Source organism: Kogia breviceps, chromosome 1, assembly GCF_026419965.1.
Source record: "Kogia breviceps isolate mKogBre1 chromosome 1, mKogBre1 haplotype 1, whole genome shotgun sequence".
Classification (NCBI taxonomy): domain Eukaryota; kingdom Metazoa; phylum Chordata; class Mammalia; order Artiodactyla; family Physeteridae; genus Kogia; species Kogia breviceps.
This window is the reverse complement of record NC_081310.1, coordinates 73,676,639-73,699,060: the sequence shown is the minus strand read 5'-3', so window position 1 is coordinate 73,699,060 and position 22,422 is coordinate 73,676,639. Positions and strand designations below refer to the sequence as shown.

General features: G+C 39.2%; 1 protein-coding gene across 1 annotated transcript in view; it reads left to right on the top strand.

The window, feature by feature from the left end:
- The window catches only part of SPAG17 (sperm associated antigen 17), a 229,029-nt gene that overhangs the window by 77,910 nt on the left and 128,697 nt on the right, over window positions 1-22,422 (top strand). Inside the window, exons 8-15 of the mRNA XM_067030751.1 lie at window positions 5,761-5,922; window positions 7,113-7,206; window positions 7,416-7,528; window positions 12,537-12,674; window positions 12,763-12,876; window positions 13,479-13,629; window positions 17,468-17,695; window positions 17,791-18,009. Coding sequence (XP_066886852.1) covers window positions 5,761-5,922; window positions 7,113-7,206; window positions 7,416-7,528; window positions 12,537-12,674; window positions 12,763-12,876; window positions 13,479-13,629; window positions 17,468-17,695; window positions 17,791-18,009 — 1,219 coding nt within the window. The remainder of the gene's footprint in view (window positions 1-5,760; window positions 5,923-7,112; window positions 7,207-7,415; window positions 7,529-12,536; window positions 12,675-12,762; window positions 12,877-13,478; window positions 13,630-17,467; window positions 17,696-17,790; window positions 18,010-22,422) is intronic.

Here is a 22,422-nt window from a genome sequence, read left to right as displayed (position 1 = left end):
TATCACGTTGATTGATTTGCGTATATTGAAGAATCCTTGCATTCCTGGAATAAACCCCACTTGATCATGGTGTATGATCGTTTTAATGTGCTGTTGGATTCTATTTGCTAGTATTTTGTTGAGGATTTTTCCGTCTATGTTCATCAGTGATGTTGGCCTGTAGTTTTCTTTCTTTGTGACATCTTTGTCTGGTTTGGGTATCAGGGTGATGATGTCCTCATAGAATAAGTTTAGGAGTGTCCCTCCCTCTGCTATATTTTGGAAGAGTTTGAGAAGGATAGGTGTTAGTTCTTCTCTAAATGTTTGATAGAATTCGCCTGTGAAGGCATCTGGTCCTGGGTTTTTGTTTCTTGGAAGATTTTTCATCACAGTTTCAATTTCAGTGCTTGTGATTGGTCTGTTCTTATTTTCTATTTCTTCCTGGTTCAGTCTCGGCAGCATGTGCATTTCGAAGAATTTTTCCATTTCTTCCAGTTTGTCCATTTTATTGGCATACAGTTGCTGGTGGTAATCTCTCATAATCTTTTGTATTTCTGCAGTGTCCGTTGTTACCTCTCCTTTTTCATTTCTAATTCTGTTCATTTGAGTCTTCTCCCTTTTTTTCGTGATGAGTCTGGCTAATGATTTATCAATTTTGTTTATCTTCTCAAAGAACCAGCTTTTAGTTTTATTGATCTTTGCTACCGTTTCCTTCATTTCTTTTTCATTTATTTCTGATCTGATCTTTGTGATTTCTTTCCTTCTCCTAAATGTGGGGTTTTTTTTGTTCTTCTTTCTCTGATTGCTTTAGGTGCAAAGTTAGGTTGTTTATTCGAGATGTTTCCTGTTTCTTAAGGTATGATTTTATTGCTATAAACTTCCCTCTTAGAACTGCTTTTGCTTTATCCCATAGGTTTTGGGTCATCGTGTCTCCATTTTCATTTGTTTCTAAGTATTTTTTGATAATCTCTTTGATTTCTTCAGTGATCGCTTCATTATGAAGTAGTATATTGTTTAGCCTCCATGTGTTTGTATTTTTTACAGATCTTTTCCTGTAATTGATATCTAGTCTCATAGCATTGTGATTGAAAAAGATACTTGATACGATTTCCATTTTCTTAAATTTACCAAGGCTAGATTTGTGACCCAAGATATGATCTATCCTGGAGAATGTTCCATGAGCACTTGAGAAAAATGTGTATTTTGTTGTTTTCGGATGGAATGTTCTATAAATATGAATTAAGTCCATCTTGTTTAATGTATCATTTAAAGCTTGTGTTTCCTTATTTATTTTCATTTTGGACGATTTGTCCTTTGGTGAAACTGGGGTGTTAAAGTCCCCCACTATGATTGTGTTACTGTCAATTTCCCCGTTTATGGCTGTTAGTATTTGCCTTATTTATTGAGGTGCTCCTATGTTGGGTGCATAAATATTTACAATTGTTATATCTTCTTCATGGATGGATCCCTTGATCATTATGTAGTGTCCTTCTTTGTCTCTTGTAATAGTCTTTATTTTAAAGTCTATTTTGTCTGATATGAGAATTGCTACTCCATCTTTCTTCTGATTTCCATTTGCATGGAATATCTTTTTCCGTCCCCTCACTTTCAGTCTGTATGCGTCCCTAGGACTGAAGTGGGTCTCTTGTAGGCAGCATATATATGGGTCTTGTTTTTGTATCCATTCAGCCAGTCTGTGTCTTTTGGTGGGAGCATTGAATCCATTTACATTTAAGGTAATTATCAATATGTATGTTCCTATTACCATTTACTTAATTGTTTCGAGTTTGTTCTTGTAGGTCTTTTTCTTCTCTTGTGTTTCTTGCCTAGAGAAGTTCCTTTAGCATTTGTTGTAAAGATGGTTTGGTGGTGCTGAACTCGCTCAGCTTTTGCTTGTCTGTAAAGTTTTAAATTTCTCCATCAAATCTGAATGAGATCCTTGCTAGGTAGAGTAATCTTGGTTGTAGGTTTTTCCCTTTCATCACTTTAAATATGTCCTGCCACTCCCTTCTGGCTTGCAGAGTTTCTGCTGAAAGATCAGCTGTTAACCTGATGGGGATTCCCTTGTGTGTTATCTGTTGTTTTTCCCTTGCTGCTTTTAATATGTTTTCTTTGTATTTAATTTTTGACAGTTTGATTAATATGTGTCTTGGCGTGTTTCTCCCTGGATTTATCCTGTATGGGACTCTCTGTGCTTCCTGGACTTGATTAACTATTTCCTTTCCCATATTAGGGAAGTTTTCAACTGTAATCTCTTCAAATATTTTCTCAGTCCCTTTCTTTTTCTCTTCTTCTTCTGGGACCCCTATAATTCGAATGTTGGTGCATTTAATGTTGTCCCAGAGGTCTCTGAGACTGTCCTCAGTTCTTTTCATTCTTTTTTCTTTATTCTGCTCTGCAGTAGTTACTTCCACTATTTTACCTTCCAGGTCACTTATCCGTTCTTCTGCCTCAGTTATTCTGCTATTGATCCCATCTAGAGTATTTTTAATTTCATTTATTGTGTTGCTCATTGTTTCTTGCTTCCTCTTTATTGCTTCTAGGTCCTTGTTAAATGTTTCTTGCATTTTGTCTATTCTATTTCCAAGATTTTGGATCATCTTTACTATCATTCTTCTGAATTCTTTTTCAGGTAGACTGCCTATTTCCTTTACATTTCTTAGGTCTGGTGGCTGTTTACCTTGCTCCTTCATCTGCTGTGTGTTTTTCTGTCTTTTATTTTGCTTACTGTGTTTGGGGTCTCCTTTTTGCAGGCTGCAGGTTCGTAGTTCCCATTGTTTTTGGTGGCTGTCCCCAGTGGCTAAGGTTGATTCAGTGGGTTGAGTATGTTTTCTGGTTGGGGGGACTAGTTCCTGTATTCTGGTGGATGAGGCTGGATCTTGTCTTTCTGCTGGGCAGGTCCATGTCTGGTGATGTGTTTGGGGGTGTCAGTAGCCATATTATGATTTTAGGCAGCCTCTCTGCTAATGGATGGGGCTGTAGTCCTGTCTTGCTAGTTGTTGGGCATAGGGTGTCCAGCATTGTAGCTTGCTGGCCGTTGAGTGAAGCTGGGTCTTGGTGTTGAGATGGAGATCTCTGGGAGATTTTCACCATTTGATATTACGTGGGGCTGGGAGGTCTCTTGTGGACCAGTGCCCTGAAGTTGGTTCTCCTACCCCAGAGACACAGCCCTGATGCCTGGCTGGAGCACCAAGAGCCTTTAATCCACACGGCTCAGAATAAAGGGGAGAAAAAATAGGAAGGAATGGAAAGGAAAGGAAAGTAAGTAAGTAAGGAAGGAAGGAAGGAAGGAAGAAAGAAAGGAGGAAAGGAAGGAAGGAAGGAGGAAAGGAAGAAAGGAAGGAAGGAAGGAGAGAAGGAAGAAAGGAAGATGATAAAATAAAGTTGGATAAAATGAAGTTATTAAAATAAAAATAATTACTAAGAAGAAAAAATTTTTAAAGTAAAAAAAAAAAAAAAGGGTCAGTCAGAACCCTAGGACAAATGGTGAAAGCAAAGCTATACAGTAGACAAAATCTTACACAGCAGCACACACATACACACTCACAAAAAGAGAAAAAGGGGAAAATAATAATGTCTCCCAAAGTCCAAATAATAATATATCTTGCTCCCAAAGTCCACCTCCTCAACTTGGGATGATTCGCTGTCTATTCAGGTTTTCCACAGATGCAGGGCACTTCAAATTGATTGTGGAGCTTTAATCCGCTGCTTCTGAGGCTGCTGGGAGAGACCTCCCCCTCTCCTCTTTGTTCGCACAGCTCCCGGGCTTCAGCTTTGGACTTAGTCCCGCCTCTGCGCATAGGTCGCCCGAGGGCGTCTGCTCTTCTCTCAGACAGGACGGGGTTAAAGGAGCAGCTGATGCGGGGGCTCTGGCTCACTCAGGCCAGGTGGGGAGGGAGGGGCACGGATGCGGGGCGAGCCTGCGGTGGCAGAGGCCGGCATGACGTTGCACCAGCCTGAGGCACGCCGTGCGTTCTTCCGGGGAAGTTGTCTCTGGATCCCAGGACCCCGGCAGTGGTGGGCTGCACAGGCTCCTGGGAGGGGAGGTGTGGAGAGTGACCTGTGGTCGCACATAGGCTTCTTGGTGGCGGCAGCAGCCTTAGCGTCTCATTCTCATCTTTGCGGTATGCACTGATAGCCGCGGCTCGCGCCTGCTTCTGGAGCTCCTTTAAGCGGCGCGCTTAATCCCCTCTCCTCGCGCCCAGGAAGCAAAGAGGGAAGAAAAGGTCTCTTGCCTCTTCGGCAGCTCCAGAATTCTCCCGGACTTCCTCCTGGCTAGCCGTGGTGCACTAATCCCTTCAGGTTGTGTTCACGAAGCCAACCCCAGTCCTCTCCCTACAATCCGACCGAAGCCCGATCCTCAGCTCCCAGCCCCCACCCGCCCCGGTGGGTGAGCACACGAGCCTCTCGGACAGGTGAGTGCTGGTTGGCACCGATCCTGTGTGCGGGAATCTCTCCGCTTTGCCCTCCGCACCCTGTGGCTGCGCTGTCCTCCACGGCTCCGGAGCTTCCCCCTCGGCCACCCGCAGTCTCCGCCCACGAAGGGGCTTCCAGTGTGTGGGAACCTTTCCTCCTTCACGGCTCCCTCCCACTGGTGCAGGTCCCATCCCTATTCTTTTGTCTCTGTTTATTCTTTTTTCTTTTGCCCTACCCAGGTACGTGGGGAGTTTCTTGCCTTGTGGGAGGTCTGAGGTCTTCTGCCAGCGTTCGGTGGGTGTTCTATAGGAGCAGTTCCACGTGTAGATGTATTTCTGATGTCTCTGTGAGGAGGAAGGTGATCTCCGCGTCTTACTCTTCTGCCATCTTCTCTCCTCTCTACTATATTTCTTATAAATACAAACAAACTAAAATGTGTTTATATGCCAGAATGCGGGCAAAGAATATCAGCTTGAAGCTTAACTGAGGAATTCTCAGTCTTAGAGGGGACACATGAAGTCCAGACTGATAGCTGTGCTGTGAGGATGGGCAAGGTTTGGTACTTTCCTGGTCTCACGCCAGACTGTGATTCGCTGGCTCCCACCAGGTGCTTTCTCTCTCTACCTTACCGCTGTGGCTGGGACAGAGGAGGAGCCTATTTAATCCTTCTTTGCTTTCAAGCAGACACAGCTAGTGCTAACAGTGCTTTTCCACTTCTGGAAATGAAAGCCTAGGTAATAGAGGTATCTGATACATAACCCGCTTGCCAGATCATAAAATTTGTGGGTATTATAGTAGTACTAGTCTACCAGGATGTCTTAGGGGTTTTTTTTTCCCCTAAAGGTGGCACAGATGAGGAAAGGAAGAAATCCTGACTGCACACATACTGCAGTGACCTTGTGGGGATGGTGTGCAAAGCCGAGAGGCTGATTGCCATCGCTATTCTTGTGTCTGTCGCCAAGCAAGAGCTCATCCCCAGCTTGTCTTGGGCTGAGGATATGGAAATTACCTATCTAATGAGTTGCTTTAGGAATGGAGATACCTAGAAAATAGGCCACATTGCTGAAATGAATGAATAGGGTACTTTTCACCTCATTGAAACATTAATTAGGCTCTTAGCAATACTAGGCAGCCATAGGCCCTCCAGAGGGAACAGTCTGCATTGTGGTGAACAAGAAGGACCAGAGGGGTTCAGCAAATGGAGACTTGGTCACCATGACTGGGATTCAGTGGTTTGGGGAGCAGCTGGGGAAGGGCTTCCCTGTCAAAAGTGATAGGTTTGGCTCTAAGGGAGATACAAATCATGCATCTGATTCCAACAGTATGAAACTAAGGACTAACTGCCATGAATTCTCTCACCTGTAGCTGGAATTGGGCACCAACATTTTTGAAAATATTGCCTGTTTGATGTACGACAGCCTGGACTGGAAAAGGCAGCACCAGCACTATTTGGAAAACATGCAGCTTATTAACATCCCACAGGTGGTTAGTGAGAAACCTATCATAGAAGCTACGTTGACTTCTGAGGTAGGCATATGCTAGAATGTCTTTAGTTGGCCGAATGATTTGCCGAACAACTTAATTTTCACGTTTATAAAACATGGAGGAAAAAAAATCACATAAATACCGGTAGCAAGGGAACACTGCCTGCTGGGATTTAATGGGTGCGGGTGGGATCCAGGCCCCCAGGCACAGCATTAAAGGGCATCCATGTGATGGAAGCTTTATGAAACCCCCAACTACCTGCCACACACAGAGGGGATGATAGAACACACTTTTCAGCCATGGAGCAATAAATAACATCTGGAACAAGGAGGGTTACTGATAACTTAATCACCATGTTATTTTAGCCCCTACCGTGTGCTGGCACTGTACCAGGTGCTAGTACTGATACTATCATGAACAAGACCCATCCTCTGTCCTCCTCATTGTGGTTAACCTTTAAAGGGGAATGGCAGTCAAGTCAAAGGTGGTTTCAGTTTAGCATGATGAGCACCGTGAGGACAGTCAGCTGAGCTTGCAGGAGAAGCTATAAATACGGCAGCTAACGTGCTCCTGAGCAGAGTAGAGTGGAGAGGCGGGAGTCGGGAGTCGGGAGTCGGGAGGATGTTACCAGGCAGGGTAAGTGATGTGCTGAAGGCTGCAGATGAATTTTCTGGGCAAAAGCTGACTGGGGAGAGGGACAGAGTGGTATTCTCAAGAAGGGGGCAAAGACGTACAAAGACATGGAGGTCAAAGAGAAGAAGTATTGCGTCCAGGACCACACCACGGGGTAGGGTAGTGCTCCCAGGTCATACATGCAAAGTGGAGAGCAGCAACACGAGCTGGAAAGGTGGGAGCCAGAATGTTCTTTGGTGCTGAGCTCAAGAGTTTGGGTTTTATCCTGAAGGTTGTGGGAGAACCACTGAAGGATTCTTAGAGGGAGAATGGCATGATTCTGTGTCACCCCGGGGTTACACAGAAGAGAAATACCCCATCTTCCCATCTCTTTCCTGGCAATCTCTCAGTGGGCTCTGTTAGGAAAAACTGAAAAGTGTCCATACCCATTAACTTCTTTCCTTCCTCAAACAAAACCCATTTATTTGATCCTAATATTAGCAAATGATTTTGTGGTGTGAACATAATCATACAATCTCAGAATCCCATCATACCAGCATTGGATGAAAGCATCTCTCGGCTGGATGTTTCAATTTTTTTTTTAATTATTCTTATTTTAGCCCCCACAAACTGTTGCTGTAAGCCCTGGAAAGAAGAGAGCACAACAATATGAAGAGCTGCAAGCTCCAGCTCCAGCTCCACCACCACCACCAGGCATGTATGAAACCTGTTGCTGGAGTATCAGTGCCAGGAGCTGGTGCTTTGAGGAATGACTGTCCTTGGTGTTGCTTTCACATCTCTCTCCACCTCAAGATCCTACATGTATCAGTTCATGTTCAGAGTTTGAATCTGTGGATGAAATTGTGATGGGAGAAACGGAAAACACATCTTAATTGAACAGCGGAATTTTGTATCTTTTACAGTGGCTTCCGTCATCACAAATGAAGTAGACATGCGATATTACAATGATTTGCTGAATCCAATTCCAGAAGAATTCATTTCTGTGCCCTTGATACTGCATTGTATGCTGGAACAGGTAAGTGGATACACGCTGAAGCTCTCTTCCCAGGTGGGCAACCTTGAGTCAATCACTTCATCTCTCTTTGCTTCAGGTTTTTTTGTTTTTTAACTGTTTTAAAATTACCCTCATAATACCTGAATGCATTCTCCTTTGCAAAGATTAGAACATTTTAGATAAAGCTAAAATCTGCTTTATCAGCTTCAATCCTCTTTTTCTTGTTACATTTTGGAATGATTTTATATAACATTTGCTGAAGTTTTGGTAGGCATATCTTTAAAACTATCAGGTGTTGTTTTAATGAAAGAGAAAGGAGTTGGGCAGGTGGGTGGGGTGGTAAATGGTCCTCAACTGTATTTAACATTTCTTTTACACTTGTAGATTTAATCAGATTTTTCTATTTCTGAGGGCAATTTTAGTCATTCATATTTTTAAATGAACATGTCCATTTTATTTGTTTTCAATATCATAAAAGTTCTTTATTCAGTAATATACATTGAAAAGTTTTCCTCTGTATCTAGTTATGTTCCTTTCCTATGCCTGATGTTATTTATTGGTGCCCTCTTTTTTTGATCATGGATGTCAATTGTATATCGATTATTGGTCTTTTCAAAGAACCAGCATTCTGTTTCACTGATCCACTTTTTACTTTTTATTTTACGAATTTCTTCATGTATCTTTATTATTTCCTTCTTCCTACTTTGTTTGGGTTTATTTCTATTTCACTTTTACTGAAAGCTCACTTTGTTTATTTTTAGTCTATTTCACTTTACCTAAGGCTATGCATTTCCTTTTGAGTATTTCTTTGGCTGCATCATGATGCTTTCAATGTATTCAGTTCTAAATCTTTTAATTTCCACTGTTTACTGTCCATTTCTAATTTTATTGCATTATGGTCAATAAGCATGATCTGGATGTTAAAAATATTTTTTAATTTCCTGGGCTTCCCCTGTGACCTGGTGTATGTGGTCAATTCTCGTGAGTACTGTATATGCATTTGAAAAGAATTTGCTGTTAATTAACTCATTTAATCCTTAGAACAGCCCTATGGAGCAGGAACTATTTTTATTCCCCATTTCTCAGATAAGGAAACTGAGGCCTAAAAAGTTAAATAAATTGTCCAAGTAGTAAGTGACAGAAACCACTTTTGAACCTCATCAGTCTAAGTGGAAAAGTATTTTGGTAGCATTGCTCTGTTGTGGTCTTCCCTTCTAATGCTGCTGATGAGAAGTCTGATGTCAATCTGATACGTTTCCTTTGTAGGTAGTCTATTTTTTCTTTCTGGCAGTTATTAGAGTTTTATCTTTTTTTTTAACATCTTTACTTGAGTATAATTGCTTTACAATGGTGTGTTAGTGTCTGCTTTATAACAAAGTGAATCAGCTACACCGATACATATATCCCCATATCGCCTTCCCTCCAAGGCTACATATAGTTATGGCTTCGTTTTTTCATTGCCTCTGTGATCTAAAGGATTATGATCTGGTTTCTGATCACATTCTGAGTTAAATCAAAATTCCTTGTGCTGGGCAATAAAGACCCTAAAAATATGGTTCTGGGATGTTTGTCATCTCATCTCCTGCCCCTCTCTCCATCTCTCTCTCTCTTTCTCTCTCTCTACTGGTCATCTACACAGACCTTCAGGTTTTTCCTCACATTCACTAATTACACCTTAGTTTTTGTACACTAACTTCTCTTCCTAGAAAGTTTTGTTCCCACATGTCTGTCTGCCTGGTGGATACTCCTTATCATTCAGTCCCCGGTGAAAGTGGCATTTCTGTGACAGGCTTTCTCTGACCACCTGATCTAAAGAAGGCCCACAACAACACAGAGTGCTCTCTACCACTTCACCTTATTTTATTTTCTTATGAACAACTGCTCTTTAAAAAAAAAAAATGTTTATTTGCTTTATGTATTACCTTCTTCTCACTAGAATGTAAGCTCCATGCAAGCAGGGACCTAATCGAGTCTTGTGCTTTGCTCTCTGCTCAGCACACAGTAACCACACCTAGCCCATAGTAGACCCTGAATATATATTTGTTCAATTAAATTATATCTTCAAATATTATTTCTTTTGATTTATCCTAATTATTATTAGACAGATGTTGGAATTTCTAGTTTTTTCCTCCATGTATTTTAAATTTTCTTTCAATTTTACCCCTTTGGGAATTTCAGCTTAACTTCCAACTAATTTATTCTTAGGTGGAATCTAGTCTGCTACTGAAGTTTTGCTTCAACAATAACATTTTTAATTTATAAATTCTCTAATTTCTTTTTATGACTGTCCTTCTTATTTCATGTTTGTAACATATTCCTTTATCTCACTGAATATTAAAATAGTTTTAGACTCTAATCATCTCTTACCTCCGGCATACATTTTTATGCTGTTGACTTCTTTAATTTTCTAACCAATTAGGTAGGCACACTCATATTTGCCTTTAATTACCCTGTAAGGCTTTTGGAAATCAGTAGTTTTATTATATCAATGAATTTGTAAAAGTTTAATAGCCCTATATGGCTTACAGTATCATCATTTTATTTATCTTAATCTTACTTATTTTATTCAACTCAACTCAAAGCAACAAATATTTATTAACCATCTACTGTTTTCTGTGTACCAAAGGGGACAGTTGATGAGCTCACTGCCTGACACATAGAAGGCTCCAATAAGAGATACATGTTGAGTGAATAAGTGCTTAATAATAAAGGGATGAAAAATTGAAATATAAGAGGAATCGGGTGGGATTTTATAGGAGGGGATATTAGAGTTTAACATTTCAGAGATGGAACAGTTCTGCATGGTCTCTTGTGATTGGAGTGGGTCCAAGAGATGGTAGGAAGAGAGAAAGTGGAGACAGGAGTGACTCTTTTAAAAGTAATGTGTTGATAAACAGTAAAGAGTATATGCCTATTTTGTTATTGTTCTCAACGGGGGTGGGGGTTGCCTCCCAGGGGACATTTGGCAATGTCTGGAGATATTGGAGGGGTACTACTGGCATCAAATGGGTAGAGGCCAGGGATGCTGCTAAACATTCTGTAGTGCACAAGATAGCTCCCATGACAAAAATCTAGTCCAAATGTCTTTAAATTTCTTTTGAACAGCAAAGGAAACCATAAATAAGACCAAAAGACAACCCTCAGAATGGGAGAAAATAGTTGCAAATGAAGCAACTGACAAAGGATTAATCTCCAAAATTTACAAGCAGCTCATGCAGCTCAATATCAAAAAAACAAACAGCCCAATCCAAAAATGGGCAGAAAACCTAAATAGACATTTCTCCAAAAAAGATACACAGATTACCAACAAACACATGAAAGAATGCTCAACATTATTAATCATTAGAGAAATGCAAATCAAAACTACAATGAGATATCATCTCATACCAGTCAGAATGGCCATCATCAAAAAATCTAGAAACAATAAATGCTGGAGAAGGTGTGGAGAAAAGGGAACCCTCTTGCACTGTTGGTGGGAATGTAAATTGATACAGCCACTATGGAGAACAGTATGGAGGTTCCTTAAAAAACTACAAATAGAGCTACCATATGACCCAGCAATCCCACTACTGGGCGTATACCCTGAGAAAACCATAATTCAAAAAGAGTCATGTACCAAAATGTTCATTGCAACTCTGTTTACAATAGCCAGGACATGGTAGCAACCTAAGTGTCCATCATTGGATGAACGGATAAAGAAGATGTGGCACATATATACAATGGAATATTACTCAGCCATAAAAAGAAATGAAATTGAGTTATTTGTAGTGAGGTGGATGGACCTAGAGTCTGTCATACAGAGTGAAGTAAGTCAGAGAAAAACCAATATCATATGCTAACACATATATATGGAATCTAAGAAAAAAAAAAGTCATGAAGAACCTAGGGGTAAGACGGGAATAAAGACACAGACCTACTAGCGAATGGACTTGAGGATATGGGGAGGGGGGAGGGTAAGCTGTGACAAAGTGAGAGAGTGGCATGGACATATATACACTACCAAACATAAAATAGATAGCTAGTGGGAAGCTGCCGCATAGCACAGGGAGATCAGCTCGGTGCTTTGTGACCACCTAGAGGGGTGGGAGGGAGGGAGACTCAAGAGGGAAGAGATATGGGAACATATGTATATGTATAACTGATTCACTTAGTTGTAAAGTGGAAACTAGCACACCATTTTAAAGCAATTATACTCCAATAAAGATGTTAAAAAAAATCCTGTAGAGTGGTATGAAATCATAGAGGGTGATTTTGGTATTTAAGGTGAAGAGAACAACTATAAATTAGATGCCTATCTTGATTATATTTCAACTTCTTGTTTACCATGTAAAATTGAACAAGTCATTTAATCTTTCTAGGCCTCACTTTCTCCGTATTAAGAAGAATATTACCCTTTACTGATCTCACCATGTATAACTTTTCTATCTTAAGGACTTGACCTGAATCCCAGTTCCTCCCAGTAAGCAGCCTTGGGCTTGGGCCAGTCATATAATTTCCCTCACCCTAATTCCATTTCTGTAAAATGGAAAATAATAGCTATTTAGCAGTATTGCTGTGAGGCTTATGAGATAATGTATGTGAGGGTGGCCCACACAGTGCTTGGCATGTGGTAGGCACTCAATAAATACTTATTGAATCCAGAGATGTGAGAGCACAGTTTTGAGTGCTTTAAAAGAAAGAGTAAATCATTATGAAAAATTATATTAATATTGTTAGTTTGATTTCTACCATGGTAAATTTTCCTGTTTACCATTTGCATTTTGTGTTATCTATTCTAGTATATGTATAAAAATTATATATACTTTAATAATTTAATATATATATAATTATATATAAATTAATGTTTTAATGGATTATAAACTTTTTTCCTTTCATTTTGGTAGTCACTAGTAATTATACTGCTACTTTGTATAATCACCAAACTTTTTGGTAGAAACTGCCTTGTTTTTACTAAAAGCAATGGAAATACGTGACTATCAGTAAGGAACTGACCATTAAATGGATTCCTCCCAACTCTTTATGTCAACAGGTTGTGGCAAGTGAAGAAGACCTTGTCCCACCGAGTCTGGTGGAGCCGCCTCCCAGAGCAGATGGGCTGGACCACAGAATTGCAGCTCACATCATGTCCATTCTGCCCTCTCTCTGTCTGACAGAGAGGGAGAAAAAGGTCAGATGGTGTGAGAAAACCAAAAAGTGTGCGTGCTTTGAAAAGTATGAACTCTCTCTTTACATCAATACTGTTTTAATTTGAATAGAATCTCCATGAAATATTCTTATCTGAAGAGGAAAATGAAAGCAAACCAGTGCCCAGAGGCCCTCTCCTACTGAACTATCACGATGCCCTAGCCCACAAGAAATACGTGCTAAAGGTAATAAGTAACCAGGTTACCCTGAGGATAACAGATGTAAGAAAGCTCATTAGTAATTATTCAGTTGAAGAAATCTTAATGAGATAGCTTTACCAATGCTTAAATTACCAGTAATGTACGAAGTAGATACCTGCTTGCAAAGTAAGATCTCAGAAAATGGAAATGAATAAAGGAGAAATTACATCAGCAAAGAAAACTGGCCTAAGTACAGAGGTCCAACGGACCATTAAATTGATTATGACTACACCAAATTTGCATTAAAGCCTTGTAGTTATTTGCTTTATACGTCTGCTAATATGAAAAAACTATTGGAGGCCAGAAAAGGATCTCAGAAGGGAGGGAGGAATACATTTGAGACTTTGGCAGTTTGTCACTGTGAATGAGGAATCCATCATTTGTGTGCACCAAGAACCTCTGGCAAAGTGAGAACTAGCTTTTTTGACCTTCAGCAAAATACCAACAGTTTGTCTTCCCCAATTACCATTGATTTCCCCTGTTCCCAAATAATGAGAGCAAGGGTATCATGTTTTGCCTTCTCCATATGCATAAGGCACTTGACAGCTCATTTTAATGTCTTCTGTCATGTTGCTCTTTTTCATCAGGACCTAAAGAATTTTGACCTGGTTCAAATTGAGCAGAAGATGCAGTCTAAGTTGCCACTGTGGGAATTCCTTGAATTCCCTTTGCCCCCGCCATGGAACAGCACGAAACGTCTAGCTGCAATTCATGAGCTCATGCACTTTTGTACAAGTGGTGAGTACATTGCTTTTTCGTAGCTTAAATTCATTCATTTATGGTCACGTGTGCCTCTAACGATTACACCCCCATCTGCAAAAAGTATTTTGATTATTGACGTTTCAGAGTCTGGGGTGGGTATTTTGATTGCCGTTTTCTTATCTTGAATAATGTCATTAGCAGTAGGATGATAGCTATGATGCATAACATTCTTCAGTTTGATGCCCTGGCTTTTCTTTCCACTGTGTTCTACAAGCATAATCCCCTTCTTTATTCCTCCTCCCCGCCTCCCAATCCCACATCCCCTCATTAACGTCATTGGAGATGACATGGTAGCCCCAATCCTGGTTAAGAGGAGAGCTTAGAGCGCCCCCTGTGGTGTAGTGCTGAGAGTGTTAATACCAGTTCACCTCCTCTCAAGACAGGAAGGGCCATTTTCTGCTGTTTGAGGACAGTGGAAGGAGGGGTCATTAAAAATATCTAAAATCAGCTTCTCATTGCAGAGTTCATGGGAATTTTATGATACAGACAATCATTTCCTAAAACATATCCTATTTCCACTTGAGGCAATATGCAAATACCTTCCTGCTTATAAGAAGAAATATGAAATTACATAGACATCTTGATTTGACCTAGAAAAGAAAAAAGCATGTGCAGATTCTTCCTTCTCCTTTCATTTCTAACTCTAAGCAAATTATGAAATATTTTAATCTTGATTTCTTTTTTCATTTTTTTAGTAGGCTTAGTAATAGAAAAAAACTAGTATTTTTAATACTGCCATGCCTTCACCTCATGGAAATGTGGGGTGTAGTCTAGTGGGCCTGGATATGTCATGTCTATTGTTTACATAGTCACCCTCTTCCTGGTGTCCTGAGAACATCTTACCTTTACGTCTCTCCTGCCACACTCCTATTCTCCTTCTGCCCTGTGATATGATTTCTTTCTCTCTCCACCTCACTTCTACCCTCCACGGCACAGGATGCTTGGGTTTTTTTTTAAATATGAACAAGCACATTTATTGAATCATTTTTTTGCAGTAGCAAAATACTGGAAACAAATTGAATGTCCATCAAAAGCTCTCATTAAAATATCAGACACCTATGTGGTACAAAATCATGAGACTTAACAACAATGAGGCATATCTATATCATGATGTGGAACAATCTCCCAGATAATTAAGTTAAAAAAGGAAAGGGAGGGCTTCCCTGGTGGTGCAGTGGTTGAGAGTCCACCTGCCGATGCAGGGGACACGGGTTCGTGCCCCGGTCTGGGAAGATCCCACATGCCGCGGAGCGGCTGGGCCCGTGAGCCATGGCCACCGAGCCTGTGCATCCAGAGCCTGTGCTCCGTAATGGGAGAGGCCACAACAGTGAGAGGCCCATGTACCGCAAAAAAAAAAAAAAAAAAAAAAGGAAAGGAAATAAAAGATAAGAGGATGATTTGTATGCTCGCATTTGCTTTTGTCTTTTATGGGAGAATATGTACACATTTTTTTAATACAATTTTTAAAGGTCACACTCCAGTTACTACAAAATATGAGCTATATTCCCCATGTTGTACAATACACAAGATTCTTGTTTGTGTTGCTACCACCGAAACTGCCCACATATTCTGCTCCCATATCCCATCCCAAACCCTTCTCGCTCTGCCTCTCCTCCTTTTCTCTTTCCTCATGCTTAACAAGTTCAAAACCAAACTCTTGATTTCCTCAAAACGTGTCTCTGGGGCTTCCCTGGTGGCGCAGTGGTTGAGAGTCTGCCTGCCGATGCAGAGGACACGGGTTCGTGCCCCGGTCCGGGAGGATCCCACATGCCGCGAAGCGGCTGGGCCCGTGAGCCATGGCCGCTGAGCCTGCGTGTCTGGAGCCTGTGCCCCGCAACGGAAAAGGCCCGCGTACCGAAAAAAAAAAACGTGTCTCTTCATGGTCCTCCTTACTTCAGTAAATGGCGAATATTTTCTACCAAAACCTTGGAGTCATCCTGGTTCCTATTTTTTCTCACGCCCCACAACCAATCCCACCACATCCCTCACTACCAGCCCAGTCCAGCACCACCTCTCACTTGGACTATTTCAATAGCTTTCCAGTTGGTCTCCAGGCTTTCCCCATTTTACCTACAGTCTTTTCTTCACACAATAATGGGAATGACCCTTCTAAAATGTCAGATCATGTGCCTTCTTAGCCCCAAACCCTCTAGTGATTACCCATTTCCCTCAGAGTATTAATAAAATCTAAACTGTTCTGCCGCCCACTTTTGGAGTTCATCATCTGTCAAGCTCTCATTGTTCTACTCCACTCTGTCTAGTTGGCCTTACTGTGATTCCTTGGACTAGTCACTTGCACCCCTGCCTCCATCTTTGCATTTTTTCTTTTCCACATATCGATATGGTTCCCCCACTTCTTTCACATTTTTGCTTTACTTGTTCAGAGGGCTTTTTTTCTGGCTACCTTATATAAAATAGAAGCCTCTCCCCAACCATGATCACTTCTTATCCCCTTACCTGGCTTTATTCTTCTTATCATCTCTGATACACTGTACACTTAGCTCTTTATTCTGTTTCTAACTGCTACAATGGGTACTCCATAAAATCAGTAGTTCATTGATTTGTTTACTGCTATAATCCCTTTCCTAAAGTCACTGGCAACTAGTAGGTGCTCAGAAAATATTTGTGAAATGAATGAATGAACAAACTTAATTCTGTCACTTTTACCTCTTTCCTGTCTCTCTTCTGAATTTCCTTGTATTTTTTCCAAAAGGAACCTTCCTGCTGCCCTCACCTCTGTTGGAGAGGAAGTGTAGGTGACCTCTGATTCATTGATCTGTCACTGTCATTTCACCTTCCCTCACTGAATTCCATGGTTATTTGTTAACACCTACCTCCCACCTCTCTATCTTGAACTTCTAAAGCACAAGAACCAAATCTTTTCCTTGAATCTCAGGCAAAGAAAAATACATAGAGTACAAAACCTAATACATAGAAAACAAAAACAGGTGAGTGAGTGAACGCATGAATAAATGCTATAAAAGAATAAATATACAAGTTAATATAGCCCCTTGAAGGCTGATAACCTTTAAAGTAAAATTATGAAAAGTACTGTAACCAGTTCGGTGGGTGGAAAGAGGCCTTTTCTTAGCCTGAGTGAACAGAAAAGCCTACTGAACATAACAGCCTATGTTAGACATGAGTGAGTGATTTCTCTGTCTTAAATTAGAACAGCAGCAAAAGTTGCTTTTGCTTAAAAATGACGTTTTCTTAATTTATTTATTGAAGTATAGTTGATTTACAATGTTGTGTTAATTTCTGCTGTACAGCAAAGTGGCTCAGTTATACACATACATTCTTTTTTACATTCTTTTCTGTTATGGTTTATCCAAGGATATTGAATGTAATTCCCTGTGCTATACAGTAGGACCTTGTTGTTTATCCATTCTATATGTAATAGTTTGCATCTACTAACCCCAAACTCCCAGTCCATCCCTCTCCTACCCCCTGCCCCTTGGCAACCACAAGTCTGCTCTCTATGAAAAATGACAAGTTTTAAATATATTCAACCAATATGATACCCCGGAAAGTCCATGTGAATTAATCTGGACACCTAATATTCATTCAGCTATGAAGCAGTTTGTGAGCATTATCTTAATAAATTATATCTTGATTGTGCAGCTTTCTTATTATTAGTTACCTTTGGTATTTGTTGCAGAATTGTGGAGCCCGTGTGTAAAGTCAGGTCAACACCCATCATGGTATGACTCCTTTGTCATTTTGGTGGACTGACTCCCTGGTTGTCCCTCTTTTAGCCCTGTACCGTGTGGTAATAAAGAATATTCCTAGCAGCACTTGTCCTACTTTCTTACAGAAGTCTTGAGCTGGAATGAAGTAGAAAGAGCCTTCAAAGTATTTACTTTTGAGAGCCTGAAACTCTCTGAGGTTGATGAAGAAGGGAAACTGAAGCATTCTAGAATGATGTATGGGACAGATTCTGAGATGTTCAACATACCGTGGGACAACCCTGCGAGATTTGCTAAACAGATAAGACAAAAATACATCATGAAAATGAATACCCAAGAGACCAGACAGCAAACAGGTACACTGCCTGGAAGGAACAAAAAGTATTCTCACATTGTATGATTGTCCATTTGTCTAGCATTGTATCTTATGGATCCTCTTTACACTGCCTAGATAGTGGAATCAAAGACAGAATTTTATTTCTGGATCAGAATTGGTCAACATCTATGCAAGATGATGAGATCAACAAAGAACCTTCCAATCCTAGTCAGCCTGATACTAACAATATGAAGTATTCTGACCTGGATAATAGGAAATCCTTAGACTCTGATTACAGAGAACCATCAGAGCAGGAGAACAGCTTGAAGTCGCAGCTCCAACCTGAGCCTTTGAGTAAGTAAACTTGTGTCTCTGTGTGTGTACGTGTGTCTGTATGTGTGTGCATGCATGTGTATAGACGCTACTAGAGAATGTATAAACCAAAAAAAAAAAAAAAGATTCAAGATGCATTATTTAAATGCCTCCCTATTTCAGTTGAAAAACTGTTTAATATCTAAATTATTTGGTACTTAAATGTTACTGAGTGTTGTTAGTAAGTCCTCATTATTTAAAAAAATTTTTTTATTGAAGTAGAGTTGATTTACAATGTTTCTGATATATATAGCAAAGTGATTCAGTTATATATATATATTCTCTTTCAGATTGTTTTCCATTATAGGTTATTACAAGATATTAAATATAGTTCCCTGTGCTATACAGTTGGTCCTTTTTGTTTATCTATTTTATATATAATAGTGTGTATCTGTTGATCCCATACACCTAATTTATTCCTCCCCTCCCCAAGTTTGTTTTCTGTCTGTGAGCCTCTTTCTGTTTTGTAAATAAGTTCATTTGTATCATTTTTTAGACTCCACATGTAAATGATATTGTATGATATTTGTCTTTCTCTTTCTGATTTCTTTTAATATGATCTAGGTCCATCCATGTTGTTGCAAATGGAATTATTTTATTCTTTTTTATGGCTGAGTAATATTCCTGTGTGTGTGTGTGTGTATACTATATCCTCTTTATCCTTTCATCTTTCAATAGACATTTAGGTTGCTTCCACGTCTTGGCTATTGAAAATAGTGCTGCTTTGAACATAGGGGTGCGGGTATCTCTTTGAATTATACTTGTATCTGGATACGGTTGTATGCCCAGGAGTGGGATTGCTGTATCCTATGGTAGCTCTATTTTTCATTTTTTAAGGAACCTCCATACTGTTCTCCATAGTGGTTGTACCAATTTTCATTCCAACCAACAGTGTAGGAGGGTTCCCTTTTCTCCACACCCTCTCCAGCATTTATTATTTGTAGAGTAAGTCCTCATAATTTCAACCCTTTTTTTCCCCAAAATATCATAAAACCTTTTAGTCTACTCTTACCTTCATAAATGTAGGACAGTGAACATAATTAAAACTTTCATCATTAGTATTTCACAAGGCTATTGTGATTATTTGCAAAAATTATTTAAAATTACCTGCAGTAACATAATGAACTGCCCAGTGCAGAGCTTGGTACAAAATCATTGCTCAGTGAACATCAGTTCCCTTCCCTCCTCTTCATGGCTTAGGCAGTTACTCTCATTCTAGAATAAAGCATAATAAATATTGTTATATTAGGAGGTATAGAAGCATAGAAGAATATTAGGCTAAATTTTTATTGAGCTATCTTACACACAACTGTCAGATTAATTACTTAAAATACCCTTCTGTTATGTCCCTACTTATAACCTTCAGTGGTTCCCTACTACCTGCATTATAGAACCCAACTTCTTGGCCTGCTTTACATGCTTCTTCAGCAATACCAGATTACTTTTCCCAAACCCTTTCTACTTGTTCCCTTTTGCCCACTTATCGTATGTTCTAGCCAAACAGAATTAGGCCCTATTTCCTCTAGGCAGTCTGCTCTTTTCAATCTCTGTGTCTTTTCCCCACAATACCCTCCAACTAGAGTTCTCTTTTTGATTATTATTAGGTTTGAATGGCACCTCCATGAAACTTTGTTACATGTGATCACCAGGAAATGCCTCCTTTACCATTCCATATGGTCATAATTAATCTATGCTTCCTTTATGGCATCAGTTATCATTTCCTACTACTTACTACCATTATTCATATGCCTATATAAGGCCTCCTTAATACTATAGCTTCTTAGAGGTCATAAATATGTTTATCTTAAAAATATTAATCATATACTACATCAGAAAACAAGTCCTAAAACAAATTTTCACAGATCAAAACTACAGAGTATGCTCTCAAACCACAAAGAAATTATGGAAAATATAGATGCAATAGGTAGAACAAATAAAATGAAAAAGTTTAGTTCTTTGAAAAGATTTTTTTAATTGAGAAATTTTTTTTTACAAAAGGCTGATCACAAAAAGAAGCATGAATAACCATATTAGAAATAAAGCTGTATCAGGAATAAAAATCATTAGGAATAAAGAAATGGACTTCCTTTTAATCCTATAGAAATTTAAAAGACAGTAAAAGGATATAAACAACTTTATTCCACTAAGTCTAAAAATGAAAGGAGCAAATTACTAGAGGAGTATAACTTACTAACATTCACTCAAAAAGAAATAGAGAACCTGAATAGTCTTGTAACTATTTAAATAAATTAAATCAATAATTTAAAATCTTCCCAAATAATGTCATTGGCTAGTGATATTCAACACTCAAAAAAAGAAATAGTTCTAATCTTAACAAAAATTAATTCCAGGAACTATATAGAAGGGGTATTCTCTCCCACTCATTTTATGAAACTAGCATCAGCCTTATAATAAAACTGTCAAGGATAGTACAATAAAAGAAAATTATAAATCAAAGTTATTCATGAACATATAGGCCAAAATCCTGAATAAAACATAAGCAAACTGATCTAGCAATATACAAAATGATAATAATCAAGTACAAGCTTTTATAACAAGATTGAAGGAAAAAACATACATTGTAAAATCAACATCATTTATCAATTAACACAGTAAGAAAAATATAATCTCAATAGATGCAGAAAAAGCACTTAAAATTCGACAGCGATTTATGAAGTCAATTTAACAAACTAGCAATAGAAAGAAAATTTCTCTACTTTATAAAGGTTATTTTTAAAATTACTATAATAAACATTATATATCAAGATGAAAAGTTGAAAGATTTCCCTGGATCAGGAGGCTATCCACTATAAACACTCATATTTAGGATTACACTGGAGATGCTAGCCAACTCAGTAAGGCAAGAGAAAGATAATAGTGTAAAGGTTGAAATGGAAGAAACAAAATGTTATTATTTGTAAATAGTGTGTATGTAGAAAACCCAAAATAATCCACAAAAAAATCAGGAATAATATGAAAGTTTAATAAAGAAGTGTGATTGTGAAAGAGCATGTATAAGATGTCTGGAGTGCTGGGACTTTTCTTTATAATTATTCATTATACCAAGCATTTATGCTGTTTGTACTTTTCTGTATTGTTGTATTTCATAATTTTAAAAAGCATTAAAAAATGGTTAGTGCCACAAAAGAATAGGTGTTAAGTCAGTATTGACTAAATGGTCATCTTACCATTTTCATTTACTTAAATGAGGGTAGAAGAGGAAGTCATCAATGGAGTGGAATTAGGGAAAATCTCCTTGCCTGTTAGCAGAGCAGATAAGTGAGGATGAGGGGGACAAAGGAGGGAGGGAGATAACATTTATTTAATATTGCCTGCTATATTCCAAGCACTGTGCTATTTTACATGTATTAACTAATACTTTATATAAACATCAAGCCTATGAGGAAGTTACTATTAGCGAAATTCTGAAGACAAGGAAACAAAGACTCAGAGTGGTTAAGTAACTTTTTCAACCACATACAAGCAGGAGGTCAGGATTCCAAAGAGGACTATCTAACTCCAAATCAATGCTTCCTCCACTGTGTCTTGTGACTTCCTCAGTTCCAGAAATTCCTTGCGATGCATCTGATAGTTTAGCCATATTCATAGTCTCTTTTTCATGGCAATACTTAACCTGATTTTGTTGCCTTCGGGTCTTCCTAGGGCTGGTTCCTTACCATTAGGGCTGGTTCCTTACCATTAGGGCTGGTTCCCTATTTCTCTGTTCTAAATACCCTTACCTATTAGCCTAGCTCACAAAAAATTAAGCCAAATAAGTTAGCCTACAATGTTATGGCATTAGTGAATCCTATGGGAATGTACATGTATGGCAAAGAAGTCATTTTTCTTTTAAATACTTTTATTTATTTATTTGGCTGCACCTGGTCTTAGTTGTGGCACACAGGATCTTCCTTGTGGCATCCGTGATCTTCCTTGCAGCATGCAGGATCTTTAGTTGGGGCATGCAAACTTGTAGTTGCAGTATGTGGGATCTAGATTCCTGACCAGGGATCGAACCTGGGCCCCCTGCATTGGGAGTGCAGAATCTTAGCCACCAGACCACCAAGGAAGTTCCTAAGAAGTCATTTTGAGTTAATGTAGAGCCAGAATAAGCCAGGAGAGATATAAGGCCTGAGGGGTTTTTTTTGCTTTTTTTAATTTTTAATTTTTTTTTTTTTTAAGAGCAGCTGGTATAGTTTTTTCTCAGGCAACTTTTGCCACCTGGTGGTCAAACCACATAAGTTGGTGTTCTGGATCCTGGTGCAAAGTAAATGTTTATAGCAACTCCCTAAATCATCAAGGCTGAAAATGCTGTGATGGACAATGTATCCTAGAGGCCAAGCAATCGTGAGAGCTGAACCCCATAAGGGTGGCCTGTAAGGGATTCTACAGGGA